At 44.5% G+C, this 27,175-nt stretch overlaps 2 protein-coding genes and 1 long non-coding RNA gene across 6 annotated transcripts in view; all 3 read right to left on the bottom strand.

Moving 5' to 3' along the window:
• The window catches only part of ndrg3a (ndrg family member 3a), a 31,369-nt gene extending 17,275 nt beyond the window's left edge, over positions 1-14,094 (bottom strand). For both annotated transcript variants that reach the window (XM_027278789.1, XM_027278790.1), the window contains exons 1-2: positions 13,913-14,094; positions 1,181-1,264 (exon numbers count right to left, since the gene is read on the bottom strand). In XM_027278789.1, coding sequence (XP_027134590.1) covers positions 1,181-1,237 — 57 coding nt within the window. In that variant the 5' untranslated portion in view covers positions 1,238-1,264; positions 13,913-14,094. The remainder of the gene's footprint in view (positions 1-1,180; positions 1,265-13,912) is intronic.
• Positions 14,095-14,950: 856 nt separating this feature from the next.
• Positions 14,951-27,175, bottom strand: phf20a (PHD finger protein 20, a). Of its 3 annotated transcripts, none has more exons than XM_027278787.1 (17): positions 27,016-27,175; positions 24,870-24,976; positions 23,943-24,114; positions 23,645-23,729; positions 23,130-23,206; positions 22,432-23,029; positions 22,230-22,280; positions 21,867-22,136; positions 21,457-21,651; positions 21,242-21,337; positions 20,477-20,632; positions 19,901-20,082; positions 19,694-19,793; positions 18,183-18,378; positions 17,604-18,045; positions 16,984-17,164; positions 14,951-16,733 (listed from the first exon to the last, which is right to left on the bottom strand). In XM_027278787.1, exons 2-17 carry the CDS (start codon positions 24,950-24,952, stop codon positions 16,591-16,593), a joined length of 3,027 nt encoding a protein of 1,008 aa, XP_027134588.1. In that variant the 5' UTR covers positions 24,953-24,976; positions 27,016-27,175; the 3' UTR covers positions 14,951-16,590. The 3 variants fall into 3 exon arrangements, with proteins under 3 accessions (XP_027134588.1, XP_027134589.1, XP_019123934.2); XM_027278788.1 differs by lacking the exon at positions 27,016-27,175 and adding an exon at positions 25,922-26,951; XM_019268389.2 differs by lacking the exon at positions 20,477-20,632 and having other exon boundaries at positions 27,016-27,174.
• LOC113745790 (uncharacterized) lies at positions 18,380-19,679 on the bottom strand. The gene is made up of 2 exons (XR_003462403.1): positions 19,129-19,679; positions 18,380-19,097 (listed from the first exon to the last, which is right to left on the bottom strand). It is a non-coding gene; the product is annotated as an uncharacterized LOC113745790 (long non-coding RNA).

The raw sequence follows: 27,175 nt of genomic DNA, 5'->3' as shown, positions 1-27,175 counted from the left end.
GATGTTGTATTTGTTGTAATGCCAACTGTTGCACTAGACTAGACACCTCATCCTTCCTTTTATGCATGTTCTACTTTGACGTCAACTATAATCACGTATACTCTGAGCTTTGCTGAAGGCTGTTACACCTGTCACGTTGTTCTTGTCTGTTGTTATGGTTACTTAGCTGCTCTAGACAGTACTGTTCTTCCTCCTACTTGGCAGCATCATCAATGTAACCATTCGTGAATATAATACTTGTATGAAAAAACCAGAACTTCTTATCATCCCTTCTACATGGATCAGAGAGAACGTGAAAGTCTTTTATGGTCACTGTTATGTCATTACCCTCAATCAGTTTTCAAGACTGTTTGTCTTTTTTAATGAGCTGGCCACTAGGTGGAGTGAGAGGTCAGTGCCAGTATCCTTCATCCAGATGATTTGTGTGATGTATATCCCCCACCCTGTCACCTCACACAAGACATCTACCTGCCTGACAAAGAGAAATATCCTCCTGCATTTTCAGACCCACCACTGTGGTGATTCAGACCCGATCCATCACTTCTCCTCTGAGGCATTACGCCCCCCCCCCGCCCTCCCCGACTGTCTGTGACAGTTGCCTGGGGGAGAACAAAACACTTCAGTGTATCCACAGACACACCCTCTTTCAAAATCAACTAATCAGCTGCTGAGATGGAGCAGGAAAGAGGGGGAGGAGGAGGCTAGAAGAGGATGGGAAGAGCCTGGATCTGCCTTTGCCATTTTTCCTCCTCCATACTTCCTTCGGTTTTTGCTGTCTCGGATCTTTCACGCACTTAGAAATAAAGAGATGAGTTTCTTCCAGCTTCTCTTTTGATCTCTCTTCATACTTGCGTGGCTGTCTTGATGTGTCTTACGCTATACGACCCACTTTCTCCATCTACAACCTTTTTTCTCTATTGAGCTGCTATCTCCCTTCTTTTCTTTTCCCTCCCGACAGTTGAGCAGATATGAATAATTCACTTTGATGAACAGGACTGCAGAGTGTGCATGACTAGCGTATTAGCGTATCTATTTGCTGGTGGGGCCATATTGGGGACTCATTTGCTTTAAATGTGCACCACCAGTGTTTAGTTTGTATGTGTGGTTCTGCACATGAGTTCTGGTGAACAGTTGTTTATATTAGCAGCTTGTCAACGTCCTGTACTTCCAGCAAACTTACCTTATTGGTCAGCAGCGGCTTGATCTCAGTCAGCTGTACATCCTGCAGCTCATCCATCTTTCTCTCTTGTTACTGTAAACCACACTGTCACAGGAAGAGAAGAGAAAACATATTCATTAAAACGAGCATCAGCAGTAAGGAAAACAATGGATGACCAGGGGAACCATGCCGAGTGGAGATAAATTCACAAATAGGATTCATGCAGTGAATAACGCTAACAAAACCATGTGACATAATCTAAATAAAATAAACCTTGCTTGTTTTATCAGTGCTTTACCTAGTATTGATAATGATTCCACATGTGCTTTTCTTGGGGGGTGGGCATGAATTCTTCTCAGTGTCTGGAGGTCAGCATGACAGTGAAAGTTTGAGAACCACTGGTTTAGACTATAAAATGTCCAAGGTGACACAGTCAAAGTCCTTGTCTTGTCTGACCCACAGTTCAGTGTGACTTCCCAAAGTTATTATTCAGTACACAGTGAAATAAAAATTTTAAATCTATAATTTAAAAATCAGGAAGAAACAAATCTTTGAGAATTCTGCTTCAGAAATGACTAATTAACTAATGACAGGGTTTCCACACCAAATTCAAGGACTTTCAAGGACCAATTCCATCAAATCATGGCATACTTTGAAACATAGAGGTTAATTACAGCTGCAACATTTTTATAATGAGCACTGGCAGGCTTTACAGGCGCTCACAGGAGAGAGGACACAGTGGAACAAAACCTATTTAATAATCTTGAGTATAAATGTGCATTTTCAAGTCTCCTCAAATTCAGAATCTTTCAAGGATTTCAAGGGCCGATGGGAGGCATGTAATTAATTAATCAACTAATCCTTTCAGCACTAGATGCACTTCATGACAACACAACCTAGTTGTATGATACAATTGATTAGTCTGGGGCTATAGGAGGTGGCAGCAGGTAGATAAATCACAAGCGCTGCATTGTCAGTAGCTCTCTTTGTGTCCCCTCTCCACTCCACATTGGCATATTGGGACACATACAGTATATGATGGTACAAGAGTGGGCCAGGAAGGGGATCGAGGGCGTTTTCTCTATCATTTCTCAGGGAAAGGTCATACTTGCAGTCCACACAGATGGTGCACAAATATGCACACACAAAGATGGATATGGCCAGGTTTAACAAGAAGCTCTAAAGCCTACCTCATTTGTTTTCTCCTTGAAACCAGCCGTTTGTCCCTGCACATGATTACTGAACAAAATGTATCCCTCCCCCAACTCTCCTGATATGGTAGCTCTTAGGTCTTGCCTATTTGTGCGAGGTGAGGACAGGAAGTGGTATTGAATTACCTGTCTGTGCCTAGGAGAGCGGCTCATGTTACACATAACAGCAGATGGAGCCTCTTCCGCTTCTAGGTCAATGCTTACAAGTGGAAGACAAAGCCAAACCTGCCTGCACCGCACCGCAAACAGCCTTGATACGGAAACATCGCAATGCACCGAATGCCAACAAACAAACGAGAAGTACAGGCAAGTGACTAGCCAAATGGAGGCGCGGCTACCTGAGTCAGAGCCAACCCTCCTGGAACGACCTTGAAATGGCTGGTATCAGATAACCTTCAGCGTCGGTTAAAGAAGCCTCTAGCAATAAACCAACAGTGAGAGGTACCAGCAATGACGACGCCGTGTCATGTCTGTGTTGCCAGCGGTTTTACCCTCCGAAAAAAAAAGCAGCTGTTTGTTGACACATGAATCAGGTCAGAGGTCATTCTGCTCTGGGGAAGCAGATGAGTACAACTGTGTACAATCCTCAAATTACATTAAAAAAAAGAGAGCAAAGAGCAAAAACAGAGTGTTGGGAAGTACTCAGCCATCAGCATGGGGAGTGAAAACATGCCTGGCAAAATCCCTGCTGACAAATCTGGCTTAAGGGTGGAACTAAATAATATTTAGACAAGAGAACAAGGAAAAAAGAAAAACAAATACTCTGCATGCTTGAGCGTATTGGCCGGATCAATCCAATACTTCCTCAGACTATCACAGAAAGTGGGAGTGAAGCAAAAGCAGCTTTAATCGTAGGCAGGCTAGCTGGGCAATCAAGGTTTTAAGGGAGACAGGGTCAGGGTGAGCTTAAACCAAATGACAGACTGACTGGGTGGCTTTCACAGCCCAACCCCACTGACCCCCTTACACTGGGTTACCCAGGCAACTAACTAGCGTATGCTCCTCCACCTGAAAGAAAGACCTGTCCCCTGGGACCTCGAATAGATCTCTACACCAAATCACCTGAATGAACACTGGATCGCATTTAGCAACATACAGCCTGTCCTACCTACTCCATGCCTGCTCTACCGTTCAGCATGCACAGCTGTTGCCATAGAGACAAAGCTGGCTGCCGATGTTTATTCTAAGCTGGGCTAGCCCCAAGGGACAGATGTAAGGCAGGGAGACGTGGGGAATAGATAGTGGTAGAAATAAGAAGGATTGATCAAGTGAAGCTCAAAATGTGTATAACCCTAACATTTAGACTCAAATGAGCCATGCAGACAGTGTCTAGATATGACAGCAAAGCTCTGTGTAATTGGGACAGGCGGTTAGTAGTAGTCTCAGATGATAGGAGGGAAATTCCATTTGCAATCTGTGCAGCTTACGGGCTTTGTCCTGTATTCCCACAATACCATTAATGTGGACGAGGGTGTGGGAAGGATTGAGAGAGCTGAGGATGTAGAACGAGTCCCTCCAGCCTCGACAGCCGGAGTGTCAGTTGCACCGGATCGCTCTTACAAATGCTCTCCCTGACATGAAAATCTGTTTTACTCAGCTCTTCCGCTTTGCAGATGGGTAACACACAAATTACATGCTGGCTCTCACACATGATTTCCTTCATCTGTTCCTCGGGTCCATTTCCCTGCACGGCATGTAGCTGCCAGCAGGGCCTCGTCTCAGCGCTAAATATCATGCCACGCGGTGAGGGACAAGCGGGATGTGCTGGGTGAACAAACGACACCAGAAACAAACCGTGTCAGAGGAAAAACCACAGGAGGCCCGTTCCAAGCAGGAAAGGTCAGCCTTCACTATAGTGTCAGCGCTGCCTCTGGGACACTGAGGTTTTCAATTTGAACACAATTACCATGTAGCTGCGAAGACATGTTGAAATCTGTCAGTTTCGTAAATAGATCACTTATTTAGCATCCCTCCCTCTATCCTCTCTTGTTGGCAGGGACTGCTGCCTCCTACCTCACACACACACACACACACACATCATCCAATCTCGATGGCTGCAAGAAGAGAGAGGACTTGACTTTACCTCAGCGCTGAGCCACAGGCGCCTGAATGCATGCATGTGTGGACACAGAGGCGTCTGCCAGAATACCTACTGTAGATATATGGTGTCTCTGCCAACAACAACAAAAAAAAAGTCCTGTAGCTGCCATGTCAGCAGACGGCGCTGAGAGATCGATGAACACATCCCCTGTTCCTCCTCCCACTTTTCCTCTCTCCCTCCCTCCCACACCGTCCTCCCCCCGCCACTCTATGCACTCTCTCCCGTGTCTTTGTCTATCCATCTCCATCTCACCTTGGACCGCCAAGAAGTCTAGGCAGGGTGCATGATGGACGACTGAGAGCCCAGCTGTGATGCTGACCCCTCCCATATCTACTTCAATTAGGCCTCTTTCCTCTTTATTGCCATGGCAACCATGACTTCAGATTTACCTCTTGTCATCATCATTCACATCATGGCTGTGCTTTGACTCTGACCTCTTCGGCTTCGCGTTGATGACAGTGAATGTCGGCTTGGTGACCTCATATTAACCCACCTCTGGGCTCTCTATGGAGATCCTGACATCAGAGACATTGCCATGGTGATATAAAGCAGAAATCCTTAACTGTCCACACGTTGTCACTCTCTGTAGTGGGGAAAGGTTTACAGGAACCCTGGTGAGCCTGTGGTAGACGGCTGTGTCCGCAATTAAACTCAATCTGCCACATAAAAAAATATTTTTAAAAATGCAGTGTGACAAAAAAGGGCTTACACTCTCCTTACTCTCTTTGTCTGTTTTATCCCATCGCCCAGATTACCAGCTTAACTCAAAAACATGATGCTTTATTTATGATATATGCTTTAATCTTAGACAAAACCTTAATGCATGTTTTTCGGCGGCATTACAAAAGGGTTCGTGAGTTGAAAGCAGTCCAGAAATTGCATAGATTTAAAAGAATGTTTCGGATGTCTGGTAGTTCAAACAGCTTCCTCCACTTTTGAAAAAGCAGCTTATTTGATATTTGTAAATTTCTGTGAAATGACAGAAAGGAAATTTAACCATGAACAATGACTAAGACTACAGTATGACACAGAGAAAACAGTGGTCATCACAGACACCACATTATGACTGTATGACTGCCTCTGCATAGGGCGGTGGTGGTTCAGACGGAGCATTACTGGGCTGGCTCCTCCAGAGTCTGCATCTGTGGACTCAACATATCATAACAGGAAACAAGGTCTTTCCCAAATAAGCCTTTTGTTGCAAGAATACAGGGATATATATACTCTACTGTTCCACTTAGCAACCTAAAAAATTATATACAAATTTAAATTAAAAGGATTTTTTTAACATATATTTATAGATTATTAGCTGTTACACCGTTTGCATTAACTATAAACTGGTTTCTAAACTTCTTTTCTTCTCCAGATGACACATTTAGGTGCATCTGCCATCCATCAAAAAGATCCAGATTCCCATCTATTGACAATTAGCAACTAATTTCCAGCGAGAGGAAGTAGTGTCACCGGCTGGTCTGTTTTCTCCAGGAATCGAATAATTCTAATAATACAAAAGGAACACGAGCATGTCTGTCCTCAACCGGAGCCTCGGTCTGCAGTCAGCACTTCACCGGGCTTCACATCACAGCAGAAAATAGGCCAGCACAAATTCCAAAGATACTGCCCTCCTGCCAACAGCCCAGCTCCTATGTCTGCCCGTCTTTGTGTGTCTCATTGTCAGGTCTACAAACAAGTGGCGACAACTCATCCCTGCACAGTCACCAGTGTGCCGATGCCTTGGTCTTGGATGGGGCGACTTTTCCACTCAGGGAAACATTACTAGAAATTTCTCTCCAACTTTTCATAACCAGGCCAATCCTGTGTTTACAGTTCGAAGTCTGCGAAGGTAGCAATCCCGCCGGAGTAAAGCTAATGGACTGTGATAAGGCTCCGTTCCAGATTATTGCTCTAAACCGGACCGTTTGGTAAGAGAATTAGAAAAAGGAAATCCATTTGTTTGGCGTTTCAGCCCCCACCCCCGCAAGCATACCCCCACTCGTCAGGTCAATAACAGCCTGGGAGATAAATTTTATTGTGTTCTATTGAAGAGGTGAGGGAGGAAACCTGATCTGGAGTTTGCTCTTTTGTTCTCTATCATGGAAAAGCTGACCTATAGCATAAAACATCCCCTGCTGATACTGTCAGCAAAACACACACACAGATGAACGAGCGCGGCGCGAGGCACACTCTCACATGCGTGCACACACACAGAGCTCCCCATGCTTCACGTCTCCTTAATTAAATGACAGCTTGCTCTCCTGAGGCCCCATCATCCTCCTTACAGGCCTATACGATTCTCCTGATACAAGCTGACAGTCTTTTGACAATATAACAAAAACTGCAACGAGACAGCTCTCTGATGTCTTTTTCTGTTGTGATTCTACCAAAAGTGGTCTATTCTTATCCAACACCCCAACTCTGGTTTTGAAACTAAAAACACTGGATTAGGTGGCTGTGAGACAATGCTCTGCTCAGGTTTAAGTTCACATAATGGACTGAGTGGATGACAGAGCAAAGTAATGTCTCACTGGCTGCAAAGATAAAAGGAAATGTGACATAAGCAACCCAATCTGTCAGAGAAGCTATTTAAAGACAGTTAAAACAGGAGAAACAAAATCTTCTTGTTTGATCCTTCGGGATTAAAAAGGTCTAATAAATGCTAAATACAGCATTACTATAATTGACTGAGAAGGCAGATGCACTCAGTCACTACCACGTTTAATATCCTGAGCCTAAAGCCAGCCATAACTCAAAAAGCAAGTGATAAAAATGTTGTAGAGGTTGTTCTTGGACGAGACATGGACACACACAGGGACAATATTGGGAGTGCTACTCTAAAAAGGTATACAGACACACACGCTCATGTCCAATAGGATTTTTGTGTGGGAGGAGACTCTTGACCTAACCTTCTGCATCATGATTTTCATTCACAGCGTGCTCGTCTTTGTCTCTTCAAAACATGTGTCTCATGAACCGTGCATCTGCATCTTTTGATAGTGTTACAGCGTATGTGTCTGTGGTGTGTGTGTGTGTGTGTGACTCCGAGGAAAAGCCTGGTTCATCAGCAAATATACGGATTGGCACGTAGCAGTCACTGCGCTGATCTGCCTGCCAAACAGGGGCCCACCACCCACACCCTGACCTCTATACTCACGCTGGATTGGGGACAGCCTCTGTTGCACTCACAAACATCCGAGTAAACAGACACACTCACACACACGTCCAGAGCCTCAGATAGCTAAGAACACAGTAACACACACACACACACACACACACACACACACACACACACACACACACACAGAGTATACAGATCTCTAATCCTGCCGGACCCCTCATTACTCTCTGAGGGCTTTTAAAGAATTATGACATTATTCCTTGAGGGGGCACTTTATCTGCTAATGGTCTTATGCGATTAAAGAGCAGCATCTCGCTGTATTGACTAATGACCACACATCCATTGGCATGACCACGATGCTTCATCTCCCACCCGAAAAAACGCACACAGCCAAAGACTGACCAGTGCTACGGCTCATAAAAATATCTGTCATAACTTCCAGGGTGTACGCTAAATTTACTGCCCTCATACACACCCAGAGACCAACAGCAGTATTTTCCGCTGGTGAAGTCATATTTCAGAGCAGCAAACTGGAAACTCCATTACGCCTGTGACAGACGAGGAAGTGTGCGGCGTAGTAGCAGTTATGAATTTTGTATGTGCGTTATATGTAAGAACTGGAGAGCGTTGTGTGCGTTTGTGAAGGAGGCTGCGATGTGAGTCAGCTCAGCCATGTCCCTCCCTGCTCAGTACATTGTACTATATGGCTGCAGAGTCACCCAGGCATCTATTTTGGTCTTAATACATAGTACAGGAGTGCTCACACTCAGCTGCATATCGCTTTAAAGTGATTCTCGTGAATCAGTGTGTTGTGTGTCAGTGCCTTGCCTTGTGTCCTCTTGCCCTCTAACCCACCATTCACTAGTATAAACTAAGGCTGGACAACAAACTAATATTTGTAGTGATGACAATGAATTTTTAATGCCCTAAATTTACTTAGATTTTTAACTGAAAACAGTCTCTGAATGCCACATAATCTAATAAAGACCTCCTCTGAGGACATTGTGGGCATTCACGGACAAGGCTTGGTTGGTTCTGTTGTCGTTTCTTGTTATATGAAGGTTGATTAAAGCTTCATTGTGAGTCGCTTTAGACAAAAGGGCCAAACGAACAGAATATTCTCCTGTTCGGGTAAGATAACAATAGACCTTTTTCACGGCGGCCATTTTGACAGGAAATAGTCGGGGTCAACGGCGTGATACTAATGACGGCTCTGTTTATCGCAGCGAAGGCTTTCCATTGGGCCAACGTGCACCACGGCAGCAAACTGACTCTGTGTGACCTGAATGGAACGGCGCCTTAATTAGTATCATTGGTAACACCTCTGACTATTTCATTTCTAAATGGCCGCTGGTGAGCTCAGGTAATCCCCCCCCATCGCTCCACCCAACTTCAACCTGAGCAGAGATCAAATAAGGCAAACAGATCCCCGACTGCTCCTCTGTAATCAGTCAGGATGAAGAGATCAAGTAAATGAGGTGACATGAGAGATTAAATATTATTCACAAAACCCGATATTATGAGAATTTTTTATCGCTTGGTCACGTCATCCAGCCTTACAACACGACACCATAGGATCAATGTTTTCTGTGAACAATTGCAATATACAACAAATTCATTCTGAGCTCTCTAGACACGCACACAATGGTTTTCATTTTTCCTTTGACTCCACACAATACCCTGTAAGGCACTGCCATAGCTGATGCGTTCAAACGATGATAAATAGACTAATAAGAATGGAAATATAGATTACGGTAGCTACATGACACACATCACCAATAAATCAATACACACCAGTGTGGACATGTCTCACACAAAGGACAGCATTAAGTAAAGGGTGGGGGGTATCATCACTACTAAAGGGGGGTGATGATAAATCTGCTGTGATAGGTCAGAGTGAGGCGTGAGCCTGTCTGAATGACTCTCTCCTGGCTGAGCTCCTTCTGATATCTGGCTATAAATAAGAGTGAATGGCCAGACTTGTCGGCCTGCACTCACTTTTGTTAACAGAGTGCCTGCCCCTACTCTGCCACACTAGGCTAGAGCTGCCGCTCCGTCTGTGGGGATTTCCTCTGCCATGTTCACTTGGGCAGACAGCACGGAGAAAGACAAAGTGCAAGAGGGATGCTACGTGTGTGTGTGTGTGTGTGTGTGTGTGTGTGTGTGTGTGTGTGTGTGTGTGTGTGTGTGTCCTGGGGCCCAGCTGGTGTATGTGTGAGCAGGCAGAGTTTCTAGAACAGCAGAGTCCTGCTGGAGGCTCAGCAGGTCCTGTAGACCGCGGTCAGCCTGGCCGAAGGGCAGCTGTGGAGGCAGCAGTGAGACCATCTGTACAGCCTGGCCGGTACCTCACACACTCACACTCACACTTTGACTTAGGTCACTTTTGGCAACATTATCTGGACTTACATTCATTTCCTGGAGAGTCACCCTAAACAAAATCATAACCAGTATTTGCCTCGCCCTAATGTTAACCACCAAACCATACATCAGCTTTGGTCTCCAGTTAACAAGTCTTTAGACTGAAATTTGTCCCTGAGCCTAAGTCAGAACTTCACACGCACACACACACAGTTCAGCAAGACGGGTGGAAACATTAGTAACCGCCTCCATAAAACATTAACACAGCACAGAGACATGAGAAGCCTCGTGCCCAGAGATCTCTGCCTGTGAATCGTGGAGTCTGTTTCTGTGTGTGAATCAGTGCTGAGAGGCCGGCTGCCTCACAGGAACACGACCTCCGGTAACAGAGGTATCCATGTGGTCAGCTAGTCTGTCACAATGACTGATTACTGACAACTCAATCTCCCACAGAAACACAGAGGTGGCTCCTCTGGCGCCTTCCCCTGAGAATGCTCGATGTGGAGGTCGGCGGTGTCCTTGGCAACCACGCCCCCCCTCCTCACCCTCCTCCTCCCTGTGCCATCCTCAGCTCAGCTGGTGGCGCCATGGAAATCGAATGACCTTTTTCACCATCATTTACATAAAGTCATTCTCTTCTCATCACGACGGCCGACGCAACGTGGAATGCTTTACCAGCCAGCGTACAGCTCCCATTCAACTGTCAGGCGCTAAGCAGCCACTCTTAAACTTTCAACTCAAGGCGTCAAATGAGTCATAAAAAAAACATAGACAATGATTTCATTTCATCACGTATGTGTCCAAGTCACGACACACACTCACCAGGGTCCCAATCGCTCCATGTGAAATTTTCTTCTGTGTTTGGACTGAACTGCTTCGAACAGCAACACAGCCTGAGGGGATCTTCAAACCACCAGGGCTCAGTACCTGCCATTCGCTCTCACAATAACAATCACTAAAGCATTTAACTTCCCTAGGTGTTCCCTAGACTGTTAAAGCAAGCCGAGTATGAAATGATTTGTGCTGTCAGGAGACACTGTAAATAAAACTGTGGGATGCTTACATGTTCGAGAGCTTAGCATGTGGTCTGCGTGTGCCCGTTTATTTATATCTAAAGACAAGCCGAGGTCTCAGTGGAGAGCTGGAACATCTTCTTTCATTGCTTCCCACCTCTGTATCACACACAAATATTTATGAACACAATGGGATTTTTCAGAGTGAGGAGAGTATATCTGACTTGAAAAGAATAAGGAAGAGGAAATCAAATGGAAACCTCAGAGACACTAAAACAGAAGAGTAAACTGAGGTGAGATCTGCAGTTTGTTCAGCAAATATACTGTGCAGGTGTATAAGGGTAGGTAGGTTCATTAAACCATATGATCCTCACTGAAGGACAGTCTGGTGCATCCAGAAGTCCAGTTTGGCTTTTATCCAACACTTTGAATCAACAAGCTTACCACCTGTGCTCTGCCTTTCCTCGTCACCACCTGCTGATTGCATTGCTGATGCTGATAAATAAAATGGAGATGGACAGAGCCCTCCCTCCCTCCCTGATACAGGAGATAAGAGCGTCTGAAAAATGTGTGGACTCTTGTCATTTGTTTCGTTTACTGTAAGCACATTCATCTTCAGTTCCATCCCTGCAGAAAAGCTGCTGGAGCCGGGGATAAATGGGATATCTGTTTGAATAAGCTTGTTCGGCCGGGGTCGAGAGAAATTCAAGAAGTTACCCTGGAACAGAGGTGTGTATGCATCAGCGGTTTTTGATAGAAAAAAAAAAAGAAGCTTGAAGCTGCTGCGCAGAGCTTGCACTGGAACTCTAACCCTGGTACAGCTGAAATTACAGATGCACTTCAGTTACAGAAAAGCGGCAGCAGAGCTCCAGGAGGGTCAGACGGAGAGACGGACATGCAATGTGTTTTGTGGACATCATCCAAAAACACTGCTTCAGTACAAGATGACTAAAAAGGCAACAGAGAAACATGACATGGGCGTGCTTATTATTCCAGTTATGAGAGGAAGTCACGGTAAACGTCCACGTCTGGCGCAGGTTGTTTTGCCCTACAGCGCCGGAAAAACCAATCGACACAGTAATGCTGAGGTGATACACAAGGCAGACTGGCTGTCAGCACAGTGGCTTAATTACTGTCTCCATCTCTCCAGTGAGCGTTACTCCCTGGCATTTATCCCTGGAAGAAATCCTCTTCAACACAAGAGCACTTCGCACTCTTTCTGTACTCTGTAATCCCTGGAAGAATTTATGCACGACTTGTAATCCACGCAGAAAGGCTCCTTAATGCTGTCGCTTCTTGATGCTGACATATTGAAATCACTTGATATCAGTCAGTATTAACGCGATGTAAAGTACGGCGCTGTCGCATTCTGAGCACGCGTGGAGCGTTTAATCACTCGGCGTTGGAAAGGAACAAGAAACCAACTGACAGCTCTAAAACAAAGTGTCGTAATGAAGCGCAGGAGCCCATTTTAAAATGATTTTTCAGTGGTGGCTAATAATTAAGAGCCTGCAGGGAACAGATGGACACATTTGCCAGAGATTTGGAGTACAACGTGTGGCTTAATGAACAACTCCTGACACTCCCATCAGTTAGTTAGGCAGTAGCTTTTCGCTGTAATAATCAACCAGGGGCGCACTGATCCCAACGATACGGCAATAAACCTCAAAACTAGCCACTATCTGATCTTTGTCCTGCTTTGACAACAGCTAACTGAATGAAACTTTCTGTCATTAGTTTGCCATCTATTGTCTTTAACAACCGTCTTTACTCGCTGTGTTGTGAGTGACAACAAACGCCTGGCTGTTGCTTGTTGTGTAAGCTCCATTCCAGCCTGACCATGTGACACCGCTGAGGGCATTGTGGGAGATAAAAACACTTGAATTGAACCCATCCACCGTTAAACTACAAGACACCACACTGCCGGATGTCAGAGTAAAGGCTTTAATGCACAGACTGTACTTAAAACAAAGGTTATAATCTCCTATAAGTACAATTTAACATCACGTTGTGTGTGATATTTTACTGGGAAGCTGCAGGACAACACAGTGTCCTATCCCAAGATGACAATGGCTATTTTTAGTAAGGGGACACACCTGATGCCCACTCCCTTTCACCTGTGTGACCTTCGCATGGCCATCGGTGACATTGTCGTCCGTCACGTGGTGTCTGAATGCCACCTGCAGCTCCGTCACTTTGGATGGGATGTGATTGATTAGGATGGATCTGCCAAGTGTACACCGGGACAGTGTTTGTGGATGTGCAGAATATTAACGAGTATTATCTATAGTCAACACAACAAAGCCAACACACAGTTTGGGGACTCGCTCCACTGAACTAACAGCGTGTTAATATTCCTCTGATAAACACATTAGTACAACTTGTATTTTAATGAGTTCATAAAATACGTGAAAGCTTCCCACAGGGGTTTTTTATGTGTTTTTTAATTCAATAAGCTACAAGCTATCGGGCTAACTACTTGTTTTATCTCGGTATTTCACGATGTAACGCTTCGTGCCGGGCCTCTTTATTGTATTTAAAAACATCTACAAACACGAGTTATTAATTATCGGGTGTATACAGTGTGACAGGAAACAAACTAGTACCAACACGTACTGCGCTGGCAAAATGAAGACGCGGCGTGAGAGCAGCCGCTGTGTCGCATCACTGTATGAGGAGCAGCGATGAACTCATTTCATTGAGCCGCAGTTCAGCCGTGTCGCTCCCGCTCAGTGAAGTCCTGGCGTCGGTTCAGCCGGTGTTTTAACCGGTGTTTTATTGTAGTACAACAATGCCTATCTGTGTGTGCTGACTGCCGCCACCATTCCCCTGACAAACGACGTGTGGACAGCGACGTGAACAGGTTGGGAGATCCAGCGAGCGGAGATAATCTGCTGTGGCATCGGGCACATCTGTACATGGTAAATGGGAGAAAAGGCGGCTGTTCAGACTTACCTCGTCGGTAAAAACAAAAAAGACAAGTGTCCGCCGGGCTCCAGTCAAATTCCTCTCCAGTTATACTGTTGAATATTAACGAGGAATATGTGTATGTTCAAGTATACAGTTCACGCTGCTCCTCGCTGCCGCTTCCTCTGCCTCAACTAGTATTTCGCTGTGGACTGTGGGCGGGACTACACGCTGCGTCGCAGACACCGCGGAGCAGCCAATGAGAGGAGGCGGCACACAGCACAGACAGCAGGAGCAGACAGGAGGCCTCACTCCCATCACAAACCATGAAGACCAGCCTCTGATTCCCAAGGCCGAAAGATTCAGTCACATGTAATTCTACTGCGATCATCAACATATTTCTAACTTTATTAGAGAGAGTTGCTACACTCTTTGGGTGAAATGAAATGGCTAAAATAATAATAATGATGACTTCTGATGAGATAATGCATTTATGTTCTTTGTTTTTATAATAGTCTATACAAATCAAAAAGTCAACATGTTGGCTTAACACTGCACAAGTTCATTTGTAATATATGATATCAGTTGTCCTGCTCTATCCATCTATAGAAATTTGATTAACCGATAAAACCTCCTATCGAATTTCCTTTTTCAGTCTGATTATGTAACCGCACAAATAAGCTACGCAATAAAAACATTACATCAAAGCAGGCACGCAGTCTCCTTTTATATCCCCCTGCCTAAAAAAAGTCCATGTCCTTCCTTCATACAGCTCTACAAACTTTGGCTGACCGGTGCTGTTTCAGGTCATGAGCAGTTCTGTTGTAGAGTTGGAGGTCAGTGTCTGTGGGGAAAACAAGAAGCATGATTTACTCCGATTACAAACCTACGCCTTCAGTTTCCACACTACTGCTTCCCCAATTTTAATCTGATTGTGTAACATGTTACATCTGACTGAATGTTTTGTGTGCATGAACTCTAAATGCAGCTGTTGACTTCACTGGTGCTGTTATTACCAGCTGGATAAATAAGACTGCTCTTAAAATACACAGCATGTCAGTAAGAAAACAGTCCAGAATGTGTCCATAGGGAGTAATAACAATGAGTTTATTTATGTACCAGCAAATCTGTTTGCATTGTTTTTGACATTTCCCTGCTTCTAAGCCAGACACTTACAGTACAGTAGCATACAATATCTGAATGTGGAGAATGTTTTCAATACAGAAGCACATTTCTCTGAATAACATATTTACAAACCAAAATACTGTAAATAAACAGGTGAAACAGGAACAGAAATAAAGAAATGTACAGGTCTTCTAAGTAGTATTTGTCACTGACAAAGCACAGGCTGCTAAGGTTAAGAAAGGACAAATCCACATTACAGATCTCAGTGAATCATAGGTCAAGTGCTACAGCAACAACAATGCAAAGAGTAAATTGAAGTAAGGTATACGGTAACTGACAAACACATAAAGGTTAACTGATAAAACTGTTAGGAAAGAAGCATTACAGTTTGGGACGAAACAGAAATCACACTTATTGTCGTGGCTAACTGAAAAAAAAAAGAAGATGTTTTTGATTCCAGACAAAAATAACTTCACAGTGTAGTATAAAACAAACAGAACAAATTATTTGAAGACTGCTTGAACAGCGAATTTTAATGCAGTATGGCATGACGCGTAACCAAAACCGAACCTAAAATGCAAATAACAGTGAGCATTTGAAAACGTGTTCATAAAACTATTGCAAAGAGGCCGTGTAGGTTCAGGAACTCGACTGCAATTTTTCTAATATAAAGCTTCTGCATGTAAAGCACTGTGTACTGAGAGAGACAGGGAACAGGCAATCTTAAAGGGTACTTCCATTATTTTTTAAACCTGGGCCCTATTTTTACATATTTTGCAAAGTACAGAAATGAGACCGTAGATTTACCTCACAGAAGAACACAGGAATTATACTGGTTAGTATGTATTATTGACTGACTTTGGTGTTTAACTCTACATATGAGTTTAGATAGGCAGACTTTCACTTTTAAGGTAAAATTCCTGTTTTTATCATGAATTCTGACGGATAAAGGATCTTATTCTTTAACAGAAGCTCTATCTGTACGGATCCTTTTCCATAATGTTCTCAGACACTTAATACAACAATATAAGCCACAGCTAGTGGACGTACTTTGTTTGCACCCAAGGATTACGTTGCAGCTCGTTTCCCGGCTGCTGGCTCAGAACCACTAAGATCTACTGGACCAAATCCAAAACTTTTTGTAACCATCTTTCATTCAGACCCCAAAATGTAAAAATAAGGCCCAGGTTTAAAAACACCAGACTTACTCTTTAAGCAGTAGCTCAGACAAAAGGCATTCATAAGGTTTAGAGTTGCATGGGAAACACAGAAGTGTAATCTGGTCCTAAGAATTTTCTCCTGCATTTACGAGGTTACTTTGTGTTTTTAATCCTGATTTAAGATGCTGACTTTCCATAAATGTTCATATAAATATTCATATATGACACTGGCTGGCAGTAGCATCGAATTCCACCGCACAGAACCTTTTCAGAAGGAGAAACAGCAGCAGATGTCAGGTCAGAGAGAACGTGCTGAACAATCCGAGTCTTGCACTTGCATTAATATCGTTATCTTTGCAGCCAGAGACCAGTGAGCTTCCTCCGCTGCACTTTTTCTGCATGCTGTGTGGGGGCTGAGGCCACTGCTGTTCTCTGGCGCCCTCATGTGGAGCTGTACAGGGCGATCTGCTGCACTTTGCCCAGCTGTGTGAGCAATCGTTTCATGCGGTGTTTGAGCTGAGGCAGACGGGCCAGGGGCTCAGGTGGCTCCAGCTCCCCGGTGTAGTCCAGCCAGCTCTCCAGCACTAAGGAGGACGAGCAGAAGAAGAGCCAGAGGTGAATACATGGATAAACAGGTGATGCCTTTCTTTTACAACACAGAGACTGTCATGTTCTATCCTACAGACCCCGTTTTTATTGGTAACATTGTTTATATCTTAAATGACACGTCTTCACAGTCAAATTATTAGCCATGGTCTCATCTTCATTTTTTTCCCCCAACCCTGTCCAAACGACTAAGTTAGTAACTAGGTTCGAGACCACCACAGGTCTTACCGTCCAGCTCCCTCTCAATGAAGTCCATCCTGTGCGAGACCTCGTCCTGGACTGCATCTATGTGATCCAGCAGGTTGATCTGCCTCTGTTGATGCTGCCTGCTGTTGTCTGCAGCCTCTCCTGGATCTCTTCCCTCCTCTTGCCTCATCTCAGCCTGGGACCAAGAGCCAACCATCGAAGTCTGAAGACGTCAGGATGAAATCAGACACAACCAGGTTTAGACCTCATTCACAAAAGGTTTCTGCCAAATCAATGCGCATTATTCATGCGCACGAGATTGTTGCATCGTGACTGGTGATCAAACAAAAGCTGAGCTAAATACTTGAAGTCACTCGAGGAGTTCAGAAGTAATGTTACCTTGACAACGGAACTACTTCTAGTTTAAAATGTTCGGTTATCCACTCGACAATCAATACTGTGTCTAAACGTTGAGAGGAAGTTACTGATGAGTCTGAAGGCACAGTGAGGAAAGAACAGCCTAAAAATGTGACACCAACTGGGAGGAAGATTGGAGGAATATTGAGCCTTGTGCTTTAATTACGTCACTTCCAGAATCTTGATGAATTCAAAGATCAGCCTGCATTTCAAACATCCTCGTCTCCTGTGGAATCAAGTCTAACCTTATTACTGCTGACTGTTGATTTGGGCTTGTCTGTCTCCAGCAGGCTTCCGTAGCGCTGCTCTCGCTCCAACAGTTCCTCTGTGCTTCTCATGCTGTCCTCCAGCTCTGAGCCCTGTCGGGTCTCCACCACCAGCCTCTGCTCCACTGCTGGGTAATATGCCCGTGGTTTCTGGTAGCAATGTTCACTGGTAATGTATGAGTCCTGGAAGGATGGGAAGGGGGAGGAAGAGCAGGACGAAGAGGAGGTGGCAGCTGTGGCAGCCCGGCTCAGCTTCTCCAGGGCGTTGGACATTAAAATCTCTCCGCGGCTCATGTCCTCATCGGGAGTCACAGGAGATGGGACAGCATCACTGCCACGGTATGAGTCGGAGCTGGTCCGTGACCGCTCCAAATGCTTCCAGGGCTGCCGCCACAGCTGCAAGTCGGGGTGAGTATTGCTCCTCAAGAGGAAGAGAGAAAACAACGTTAAAGACACAGCTGCTAATTGAAAATTGACCTGGACGACGATCATTACTTTTAATCTGGCTTCAGTAGCTAAGAGGAAAACACCCTCTTTATATAATTCCTTTGCACTCACTGTAGGACGCTCATCTTGAGCTGCAGTCCGTTGAGGATCTCTACCACGTGGTGCACATCTCCCAGCAGCTGGTGGGTGGTGGTGATCTTCTTGGCATTTTGGTGAGAGTAGTTCTCATCCAGGAACGAGAGGCCGTACATGTGACCATTGCTCAACCACTCACGATCATACCAGTAGCGCAGGCTCTGCCTCTGACCTGAGAGTGATCAACAAATCATAATGAAAGGTTATCAAACTCAGAAATATTTGGCAAAAAGGGTGTTCAAGTCTCTCTTTAAGAGCCAGGCGCTGTTATTATATTATAGAGTGCATTCCTTAAGAGGTGAAAATACCATATGCAAATGTAATGTGCACTGCTACTCCTGTCTGCACAGTAGAAGACATAAATGTGAGGCAGCTTCAGCTTTAAGCTCAGTGCTAAGTCAACACAAATTCTACTAGTTTAAAGGTATTTGTTTTACTTTCCGATCATACACACCAGCTCACTCCTCCGCGCTAGCAGAGTGTTATTTCTGTCTCTTCATTTAAAACAGCAACTGTACAATCATGAAGCTTTTCACTGTGGACACACTAAGAGTCTGTCATTTAGAATGCCTGCAGTGTTCAGGCCAGGTGACAATACATACAGAAGAGAGACCTAGTGTGCACATGCCAGACTAAAAATATTCACGGGCAGACAAAACATTTATAACTGCAGGGCGCGAAGGAGAAAGGCCTGCACATGGTTAGCCTCAGAATAAACACTTTCATTTTCTTTTCAAAGGTAACGTTTTCATCCTCAAGATCTTCCTCCAAGCAAAAAACAGGCGTGGCTTGTGGAGGCAAACAACAGGGAAGAAAACAAACCCCGCAGGATGACGATGACAGAACTCCAGAAAACCCATATTTGAACATACAATGTTAATATGACAGCACCTGAAAAAGTACAGAAGGCAATCTGCAGCACGTTCTGTAGTTTCACTGCTGTATGATACTGAAAGACTTATGATTCAGGGATTATCTGAAGCATAATCAGATGGCTCCTCTCTTCTCTTCCTGTTTTTTTTCTCATAACTTCCTGTAACTGTGCCTGCTACACCAGGACCCAGTTCCTGTGGTTACTGTTCTCTTTTAGCAGGAAACAGAACAAAGTTTCAATGTGCAGGAACTCAAAATGTGGGGCAAAAATCAGTGTAAACCATCAGTTCTTTACGCTGCATTAGTAACAACTGCGACAGTGGTCCAAGCTTTTCATCAGTTACTTTGGAGATATCAGCCGTAATCTCAGAGAGAGAGATCGCCTCCCAAAATGTTGGTTCAAGTGGGCTAGCTAGCTTATTAGCTAAGCTCCTCTAGTTTGTTGTAATTTTTCCTACCATCTAGAGGGTAGACATTTTGTCGAATAAAAGAGGAAGTGTGCAGTATTCTCTAGTGAAAAAGCAAAACCTAGCTAAGTGCTTTGATGTCGACAAATTCTTCAAATGATGATGGTGTTTAATTTATGCCTGAAGGTGGGGGTGTTTTTCTCTCACCTGGTGGGTCTCTGCAGATGTAGCAGGTGTATCGGTCTGGAACATTGTCTTCCAGCAGGCCCATGCAGGTGCCGTGTTGCCAGCACAAACAATCTTCACACTGAGGGAAGGACAAATATATTTTATTTAAAAAAAATAAAAAAAAAGAGCTTGCAATGCCTTAAAATAGACGAGCTATAAAATGGTGACAGAAAACAACTGGCTCACCTGAATCATGAAGTCATTCTCTTCCTCCACCTCACAGATGCATCGCACGATCTCTTGGTCACTTGTGTCCACAGCACCAGAGTCCACGCTCAGGGGAGGCGTGGTGACGTCCAAATCCACCCCAAAGTCATCGTCGCTCCACCCGCAGCTGTCAGTGGACCAGTCACTGATGCTATCCTCATCTACAACAGGGACAAACATTGTTTTTTTTAATTTAAATTTTGGCTAAATTAATATTCTCTAACTCTACAACACATGTTGCACTATGTGAGTCTTAATGAATCTGGGTGGATTATATGATGAAGCAAGCTGTAGCAGCAAAGAAAAGCTCAGGATTCAATCAATCAAGCGTTTAAAAATAAAAAAATTTGGTCTCATTTGTGACAGCAGCCATGGTGTGTTAGGAGCAATATTTGGACACAGATACCAGATGTGATGCTCATCAAACTAAAACAACAGCGAGATGGATTGAATCCAGAGGGGAAAAAAAGAGGAATGAAGGGGAGAGGAAGCCATGTACAGTCACACACACAAACTAATTCACACACACACACACACCGTCACAGAGATACCCACCATCCACATGTATCTGCTCTGAGTAGCTGTATCCAGGCCTGCTGGGGTAGGCCTCAGGCTTGTGATTGTGTGAGGGGGGGGGTTTGAGTGGCAAATTCAATTTGGACTGAAGACCCAATACAGAGATGTCAATATTCTCCTCACTACCTGTGTAGTCTGTTAATACAGGGAGGGAGGGGGGGAGCAGACGTAGAACAAAATGTCAACTTTGAAAATGCTAAACAAACGCCCATCAGGAGGTGACAAACTGTGGCAACACAAACATGGACAAATGATAGAGTCAGGAACAGTCAGGGACAATCAGTTTGATGAAAGCCATACTGGCCCACATTCCAGGCACTTTAATAGTATGAAAGAATAAATGTGGAAGGTAACCTAACATCTGTGTGCATGCCAAATATACTGTTTATGTGTGAATGTTTGTGTGAACAGTGTTGGATTTGTGTTTGGATTAATCAATATCAGTGCCTGCCACAATAAAAAATAAAAACCTGGCTTTCTAGCACTGTCAGTGTTGTTGTACACGAGAGCAAACGCAAGCTGTGATGTAAAAGAAATGAGAATTGATTGGCATAATGGAGTGACAAGAGGCCAGCGACAGATGTGACACTTCTCCCACACACAAAGGCTCAGCCACCACACCAGGAGGAGTGAATGGAGGGCTTTATGCTTTGCAGGGCTAGCTCTTTCCAAAATGTCACAGTGAGTGCACATGCAGAGCAGCAGATATGGGAGGAGATCTCATGCCAGGGACCCCCTTCTTACCAGACTTGGCCTTCTTTTTCTTCTTCTTCTTTTTTAGTTTAATGCGGAGGAAGTCCTTCTGTTTAGGTCTCTCTTTCAGTTTGTCTTTTACTGACCCTGGGGACCGTTAAATGGGCAAGAGTTAAGTCTCATCTGTGCTAGCGCAGCAGCTAATTATTCTAAGCTAAAAATGAACACGTTAAATACACATCACCTTCTTATTGCATGATACTGACCAATGTCAAAGCAGCTCTTGTCCGAGTCCTTGTCCTGCTGCTGGCATCCGTTCCTGTCCAGCTGGTTCTCCTTGCTCTTCTCCCTCAGCAGTGCCCTCTGCTGATGGCCCTGAGTGTTGACTACAGGCGGGGCTGATGTGCGCCTGCCTGCAGTCTTCACCTCACCACGGGGAGCTGCAGCAGCTCCAACAGAGTCTGAGGAAAATCAAAAGGGCAAATCTAAGACCAAAGGCACAATATTTAAGCAATGCAGGATGTGCAACTAACTACTAAGTCATATTTTATTTTGTTGTTGCTTTAAAACACATTTTGTTTGAACACTGTAGAAATAGAAGCTGATCCAGTTTCTTATGAGACTCTTTTTCTTTTCCTTTTTCTGTCGCTTCAACTGGGACAGGAGTGGAACTCACGCATAGAGGCAGAGATGGTGCGCCTTCTCTTTGGGCCGTCCAAACTGGTGGCAGTAACCTGTTTATCAGAGGCCCTGGTCTGGACATTCCTGGTGGGGCTTCGTTCATCCTCTGGAGGCTGCTCCTCGCCATGATAATATTTCATATGATAGTGCAGAAGCTTGGCCTTACGGAATGACTTTGTGCAGCCGGGAGCACTGCACTTAAACGGGTTGTGGTCGAGGTTGATGGACAGGACGGGGGGAGGTTGATTTTTGATAACTCGGTACACTAAAAGAACAACAAACAAGTGATATGTGTAAAGGAAGTATATCAAAGAATGCAACACATTTGTGTATTTATTTCATGGTTTTGAGTACTCACATGGCTCTCTGCTGAACCTGTTGGGGTTGTGGAAGCCCTGCTTCCTCACCGCTATCAAAAGACAAGAGAAAGATATCATTTATTCACAAAAACCTTGAAAATATGCCCAGATGCTAAGCAGTATTCACTGAGCTCTGTTACTCATTTTCACAATCCCACATATCTGATGACATTTCTTCTAATTCACTGCATTCACACTTACGTTTCACAGGCTGGGGAGGTGGCACATCTGCTGCAGGCTGAGAGCTTTCCGATTGGACGTTTGGTTTCTGCTCCACATCTCTATTGGATTCTGTAGTTGTCATAGTGACAGACACCTGCTCCATCTGTGCTGGTGTCTGAGTGGGCAACTCTGTGTATGGCTTGGGCGAGTCTTTATATGGCTTTATTCCACTCTGTTCTAATTCCACCTCTTCCTTCTTTATCTCTCCGTTGACGTGGCATCGTTCCTGGCTTTGCTCATCGTCTTCCTCCACCTTCACCCCATTTGTGAGTCCTGTCCCCTTTTCTGTGTCCCTGGGCTTATTCGGGTCTACCTGCTCTGATATTTCTTCTTCCTTTTTGATAGTGGGTGCAGCCTCTACCTCACCATTTGTTTTCTTGTTCTTCTCGTTAACCATCGCTTCTTGCCGCTCCTCGTCTTCACTGTTGCTGTCCTCCTCCTGGTCAGAGGTGCTGCGTCTGGCTCGCTTGTTCTTGGGACCTCCGTTCTCCTGAGGCCTCCTGTCTCTGCGGTTCGGGACCCTCCGAACCATGTTTCTTTCAGTGGACCGAGACTTCCCTCCACCAACACCACCTCTCTGTTTGTCAGCAGGACAAAGATGAAGTTTAGGCAAATGAGCAGCAAATGGTGTACAAGAGATGATTGAGGACACACACACACAAAAAAAAGAGACATACCTCTTTGATAAAAGGCTTCACGTGTATTCCCTTCACTGTCTGGATAACGCCATCATAAAACTTCACAGTGTAAGACGCTGAGGGAGATAAAGGAGAATGAATGCAAACCATATTTTACACAAGTGCCAGCTGCTCATCTGATTACAGACAGACTTTAAAGTAGCTACGCTTCAAATGCGTATTTTGTTAAGATATTCCAGTATTCAGATTTTTGTAAATATGCACCAGACAGATTTATTTTCATAGCTTCTCTTCGCTGTGCCACTGACAGAAAGACATTGTTCTTGTTATTGAATGTAACGCAATGCCACGTTTCCTTTTTTAAAAGTGAAAGTAGTTTTAACATTTTAGACTACGGTACGCTCCATATTGCACAATATAGCACTGAAGAAAACTGAAAACTGTTGCTTAATCAAAAGGTATTATAAATCATTAACTTGAAGTAGACACAAAACAATTCTAAAAACATATACACGTAAAACACATACACAAGCAGACAGATTATTGATACGCACCATCTTTATTGACAGAAATGACCTTAGCGGGGTAGAAACGGCAGTCAGACCAGCTGGCAAGGACCTTGTCATTCACATGAAAGCCCTGTAGGAAGGACAGAGAAATCTTTATGACATAGTGCTCAAATTGTACTCGGAAGTATTAGCATATGAAAATAAAACCCCAGTATCACGTTACAGTTAGAGAGACAGATAAGGTACTGCTCTATGCAGAAATACACTGTGGAACAAAGGCCAAAGGAACATAAGACACCCAAGAACTGCTTCCAAACAAGCATGAAGGACGTTCTTAACTTACAGGCACAGGGCTGTCGTCCTGCAGGCCCTGCCGCCTCAGCTGAACCCTCTCCACAGGTCTCAGGTATGGACTTGTCCAGTCAAACCACTCGTCGTAACGGTGGCTCCACTGGCGGTAATGGATGAGCACTTTTTCACCTTCGTAGTCAATCTTCTCTATGTTGGCAGCATACCTACACAACAAAAGAAATTCAATGATGCAAATGTGACGGTTGAGGGAGGGGGTGCACGTTTCTGTTGCTTTACCTCAACATCATACAACAAGGGTGGCGAACCAGTAGAAATTGAAATTGTGCTCGAAAATGTCAAATGTAAAGAAACACATATGGATCATGAGACGCTGCTTAACTTAAGACAATGCTATGCTGGGGGCGGTGTTAGCCATGAGCACGCTACCACAATGTGACTGCTTTGGATTACAAAGCCTCGAGCTGCTACTCCCAAAATTTTAAGAGGTGAGCTCATTTGTCTTTTAGCCAGGAGCATCTCTGTTTTCATGTGTCTGATGGAGAGCTCATCTGGGTGACGTAAATGATGTTATTCATTTTTCAATGAGCCTGTTACTAACATTCAAAAAAGATGCTCACATTGCTGTGATGACACCAATGTCACATTTTGATCCATCTTTTAATACAATGTAACCAATAAAATGATTTGCAGTAGTCACAGATGAATTTTCACTATCATTCATTATTAATCCCGATAAAAAGGCTGCTTGGGAGCACACATCCGTCACCAGCTGTTGTTTACTGCCAGAAAGAGCAGTGACGCATTGAAAGGTCTGCGTGGTTTTTCTTCACTGTTTTCTGAATCTTTCTTCATGTTTGAACAGTTAGGCCCACAAATGAGAGAATGTGAATTTATGGGAGAGAGTGAGGGAAGTGAACGCTTACAGGGATGGAGAGGAATGAGTGAGGCCATGACTCACCAGTTTTTGAGGCTGTCTCTGGCCTCGAGCTGAGCTCCCACCTCAAATGTTATGCCTCTTCTGGTAGGGGGCGTCTTACTCATACTGCCCACATCAAGGCTCCCTTCCTGTACACACACACACACACACACACACACACATTAACCAATAAACATACTAATCAAAACTACACCCATATGACCTTGGGTACACTACTGAGAAGCACACACATTGTGTCTAGCCAAGAACACAATATACATGACTGTCGAGGACTTTAAGACAATCCTGCAGTCAGCCTCGTCTCTCTCTCAGGTCATTACTAATAATTATTTTGCCAGAAGACTTTGGCAAATCACAGCTTTGCACCTGAGTAGCAATTTAGGTGTTAAAAAGCAAGTACGCCCCTCCCACTGTATGCCAGCAGAACAATAATGCAGCACAGTCTGGGAAAACATTACCAGTTTAAAAAACACACACACATACAAGCTACAGATTACACATGTGGTATTATAGTACAGCACAGTGTAAAGCAAGGGAAAACTTAGACATATTAGGTGAGCCATGCCCCTCAAATGGTGGTGAAATGTGTAACTAATACCAGATGTTCAGTGATCACTAGTTGAGACGTTCACGGGGATCTGAGCACGACCTCACACAGGTCTCTATTAAAACGAGCAGCATTTAATTATCATTAAATGATTATTTTAAAATCAAGAAGGCACGATGAGAAAAGGGTGCAAGAATGATCAAGACAGCCACGGCTTCCTACTGTAAGCATCCAGCACACAGCAGACATGCAATTATGCAATCATGCACCGAGAGAACATTAAAAAAAACTGCAGTCCGTTTCCTTATATCCAGATCAAACACAGCCCGTGTGCTGTGAGAAAATGCATGGTGGAGGAGGAGGAGATCTTTTTGTCTCACATGGAAAATTTTCATTTCCCTCCCGATAACAGCGCCTCTTTTGTCGAGCTCACAGACTACAGAGGGCAGACTGAGATATCGCCTCTCTTTATTAAAAGACAGACGACCCACGTTATATATTATATATATATAAAAAAACGTCTTACTTTTGTCCCGGTTCCAGCTGACTCGGTTCACCATAGCGGAGGCAGTCTGGAGTATTGGCTTTCAGTGCAACCTACAAACCGGATATCTTCACACTACTCGGCCCACGTGTTTTCTGGTCAGCCGATCTCACGTATAGACACAATAGGAGACAATGGCAAGCATCCTCCTGCTTATCCGCCTGCCGCAGGTGGACACCGAGCACCACGTTAAAGAGGGGACGGTGTTATATTCAGTATGATACAAGATTTGTAATTAAAGTGAGTATTTTTTAATTTTTTTATCGCCTGCACACAGAGCCAGACAGCGACACTGACAGGGCGCAAACCGGGAGTTGGTGATGCCACAGTCATGAGTCGGAAACCGGATTGAGATCATCAGTTTGTGATGCCACAAGATAGATAGATATATATTCTGTGATTATTATTATTTTTATCGTAGGTTGATATCATACTGTAATAAAACAGCACTCCACACCCTTTTAATTTTCCCCAGCTCTCAGTCAGCACGGGAAAAGCACAACAAGCGCACGGTGCCTCATCTCTTCCCGCATTTCCTTTTGTTGAACTCTTCTACTACTGTGGGCACTTTATTGTCCGGCGTTTTATAACCAGTGGGCGTAGCGCGAGAGTAACCATCCCCAACGTCAGCGCTTTGCACAAATGTGATTGGTCGACAGAGTCCAGTGCGGGCGGGATGCTCGCATCTGATTGGCTGCGCAGCTGTCAGTCACAGACCTATTCGGGGCCTCGCGCAAGGCCTACTTATACTTTTCCTGCTGAGAGCGAGCGGCGTGGAAATGTAAAACATTAAACTTCCCCAACTGGGAAACAACGGAGCCATTTTATGAAAACACCCAGTGAAAAAGCACATGACTAACAAAAGACACGCCAGTAAACACACAAGCAGAACCGCGACGTGTCCAAACGGTACATTTTATTGCCTACTTCGTCACGTTTGTTTTGAACTCAAAAAGCCGACATGCGGCACCACACCATCTACGCTGTTGATGCATCCACCAAACGGGCCTCCTTCACGATGTTATTAGGCATTATAAACTCTGAAGCGAAAGGGAGATGCGACTTGGACTTCCTACCTGTTCTCCAGTCACTCTTTGTCCGGTTGGGTGTAAATATGTGCAGTTTAATCCTTATGAAGTGCAGGTACTGCCGCCTCCGCCTGTCTCCTCTGGATCACGCAGTTGAATTTCACCCCGTTGCATTCACCACCGGCGCGGGCAGTGTGGCGCCGCATTG

The sequence above is a fragment of the Larimichthys crocea genome, chromosome VI (assembly GCF_000972845.2).
Source record: "Larimichthys crocea isolate SSNF chromosome VI, L_crocea_2.0, whole genome shotgun sequence".
Classification (NCBI taxonomy): Eukaryota; Metazoa; Chordata; class Actinopteri; family Sciaenidae; genus Larimichthys; species Larimichthys crocea.
This window is presented reverse-complemented; position numbering and strand designations above follow the sequence as displayed.

Excerpts from the sequence above, each read along its gene's own strand:
- phf20a (XM_027278787.1), bottom strand. The coding sequence starts at position 24,952 with ATGAGTAAGACGCCCCCTACCAGAAGAGGCATAACATTTGAGGTGGGA. Across the intron at positions 23,030-23,129 it reads TGAAGCCTTTTATCAAAGAG|AGAGGTGGTGTTGGTGGAGG; the intron begins GTATGTCTCTTT and ends GCTGACAAACAG. Across the intron at positions 22,281-22,431 it reads ACCTCCCCAGCCTGTGAAAC|CGGTGAGGAAGCAGGGCTTC; the intron begins GTAAGTGTGAAT and ends GTCTTTTGATAG.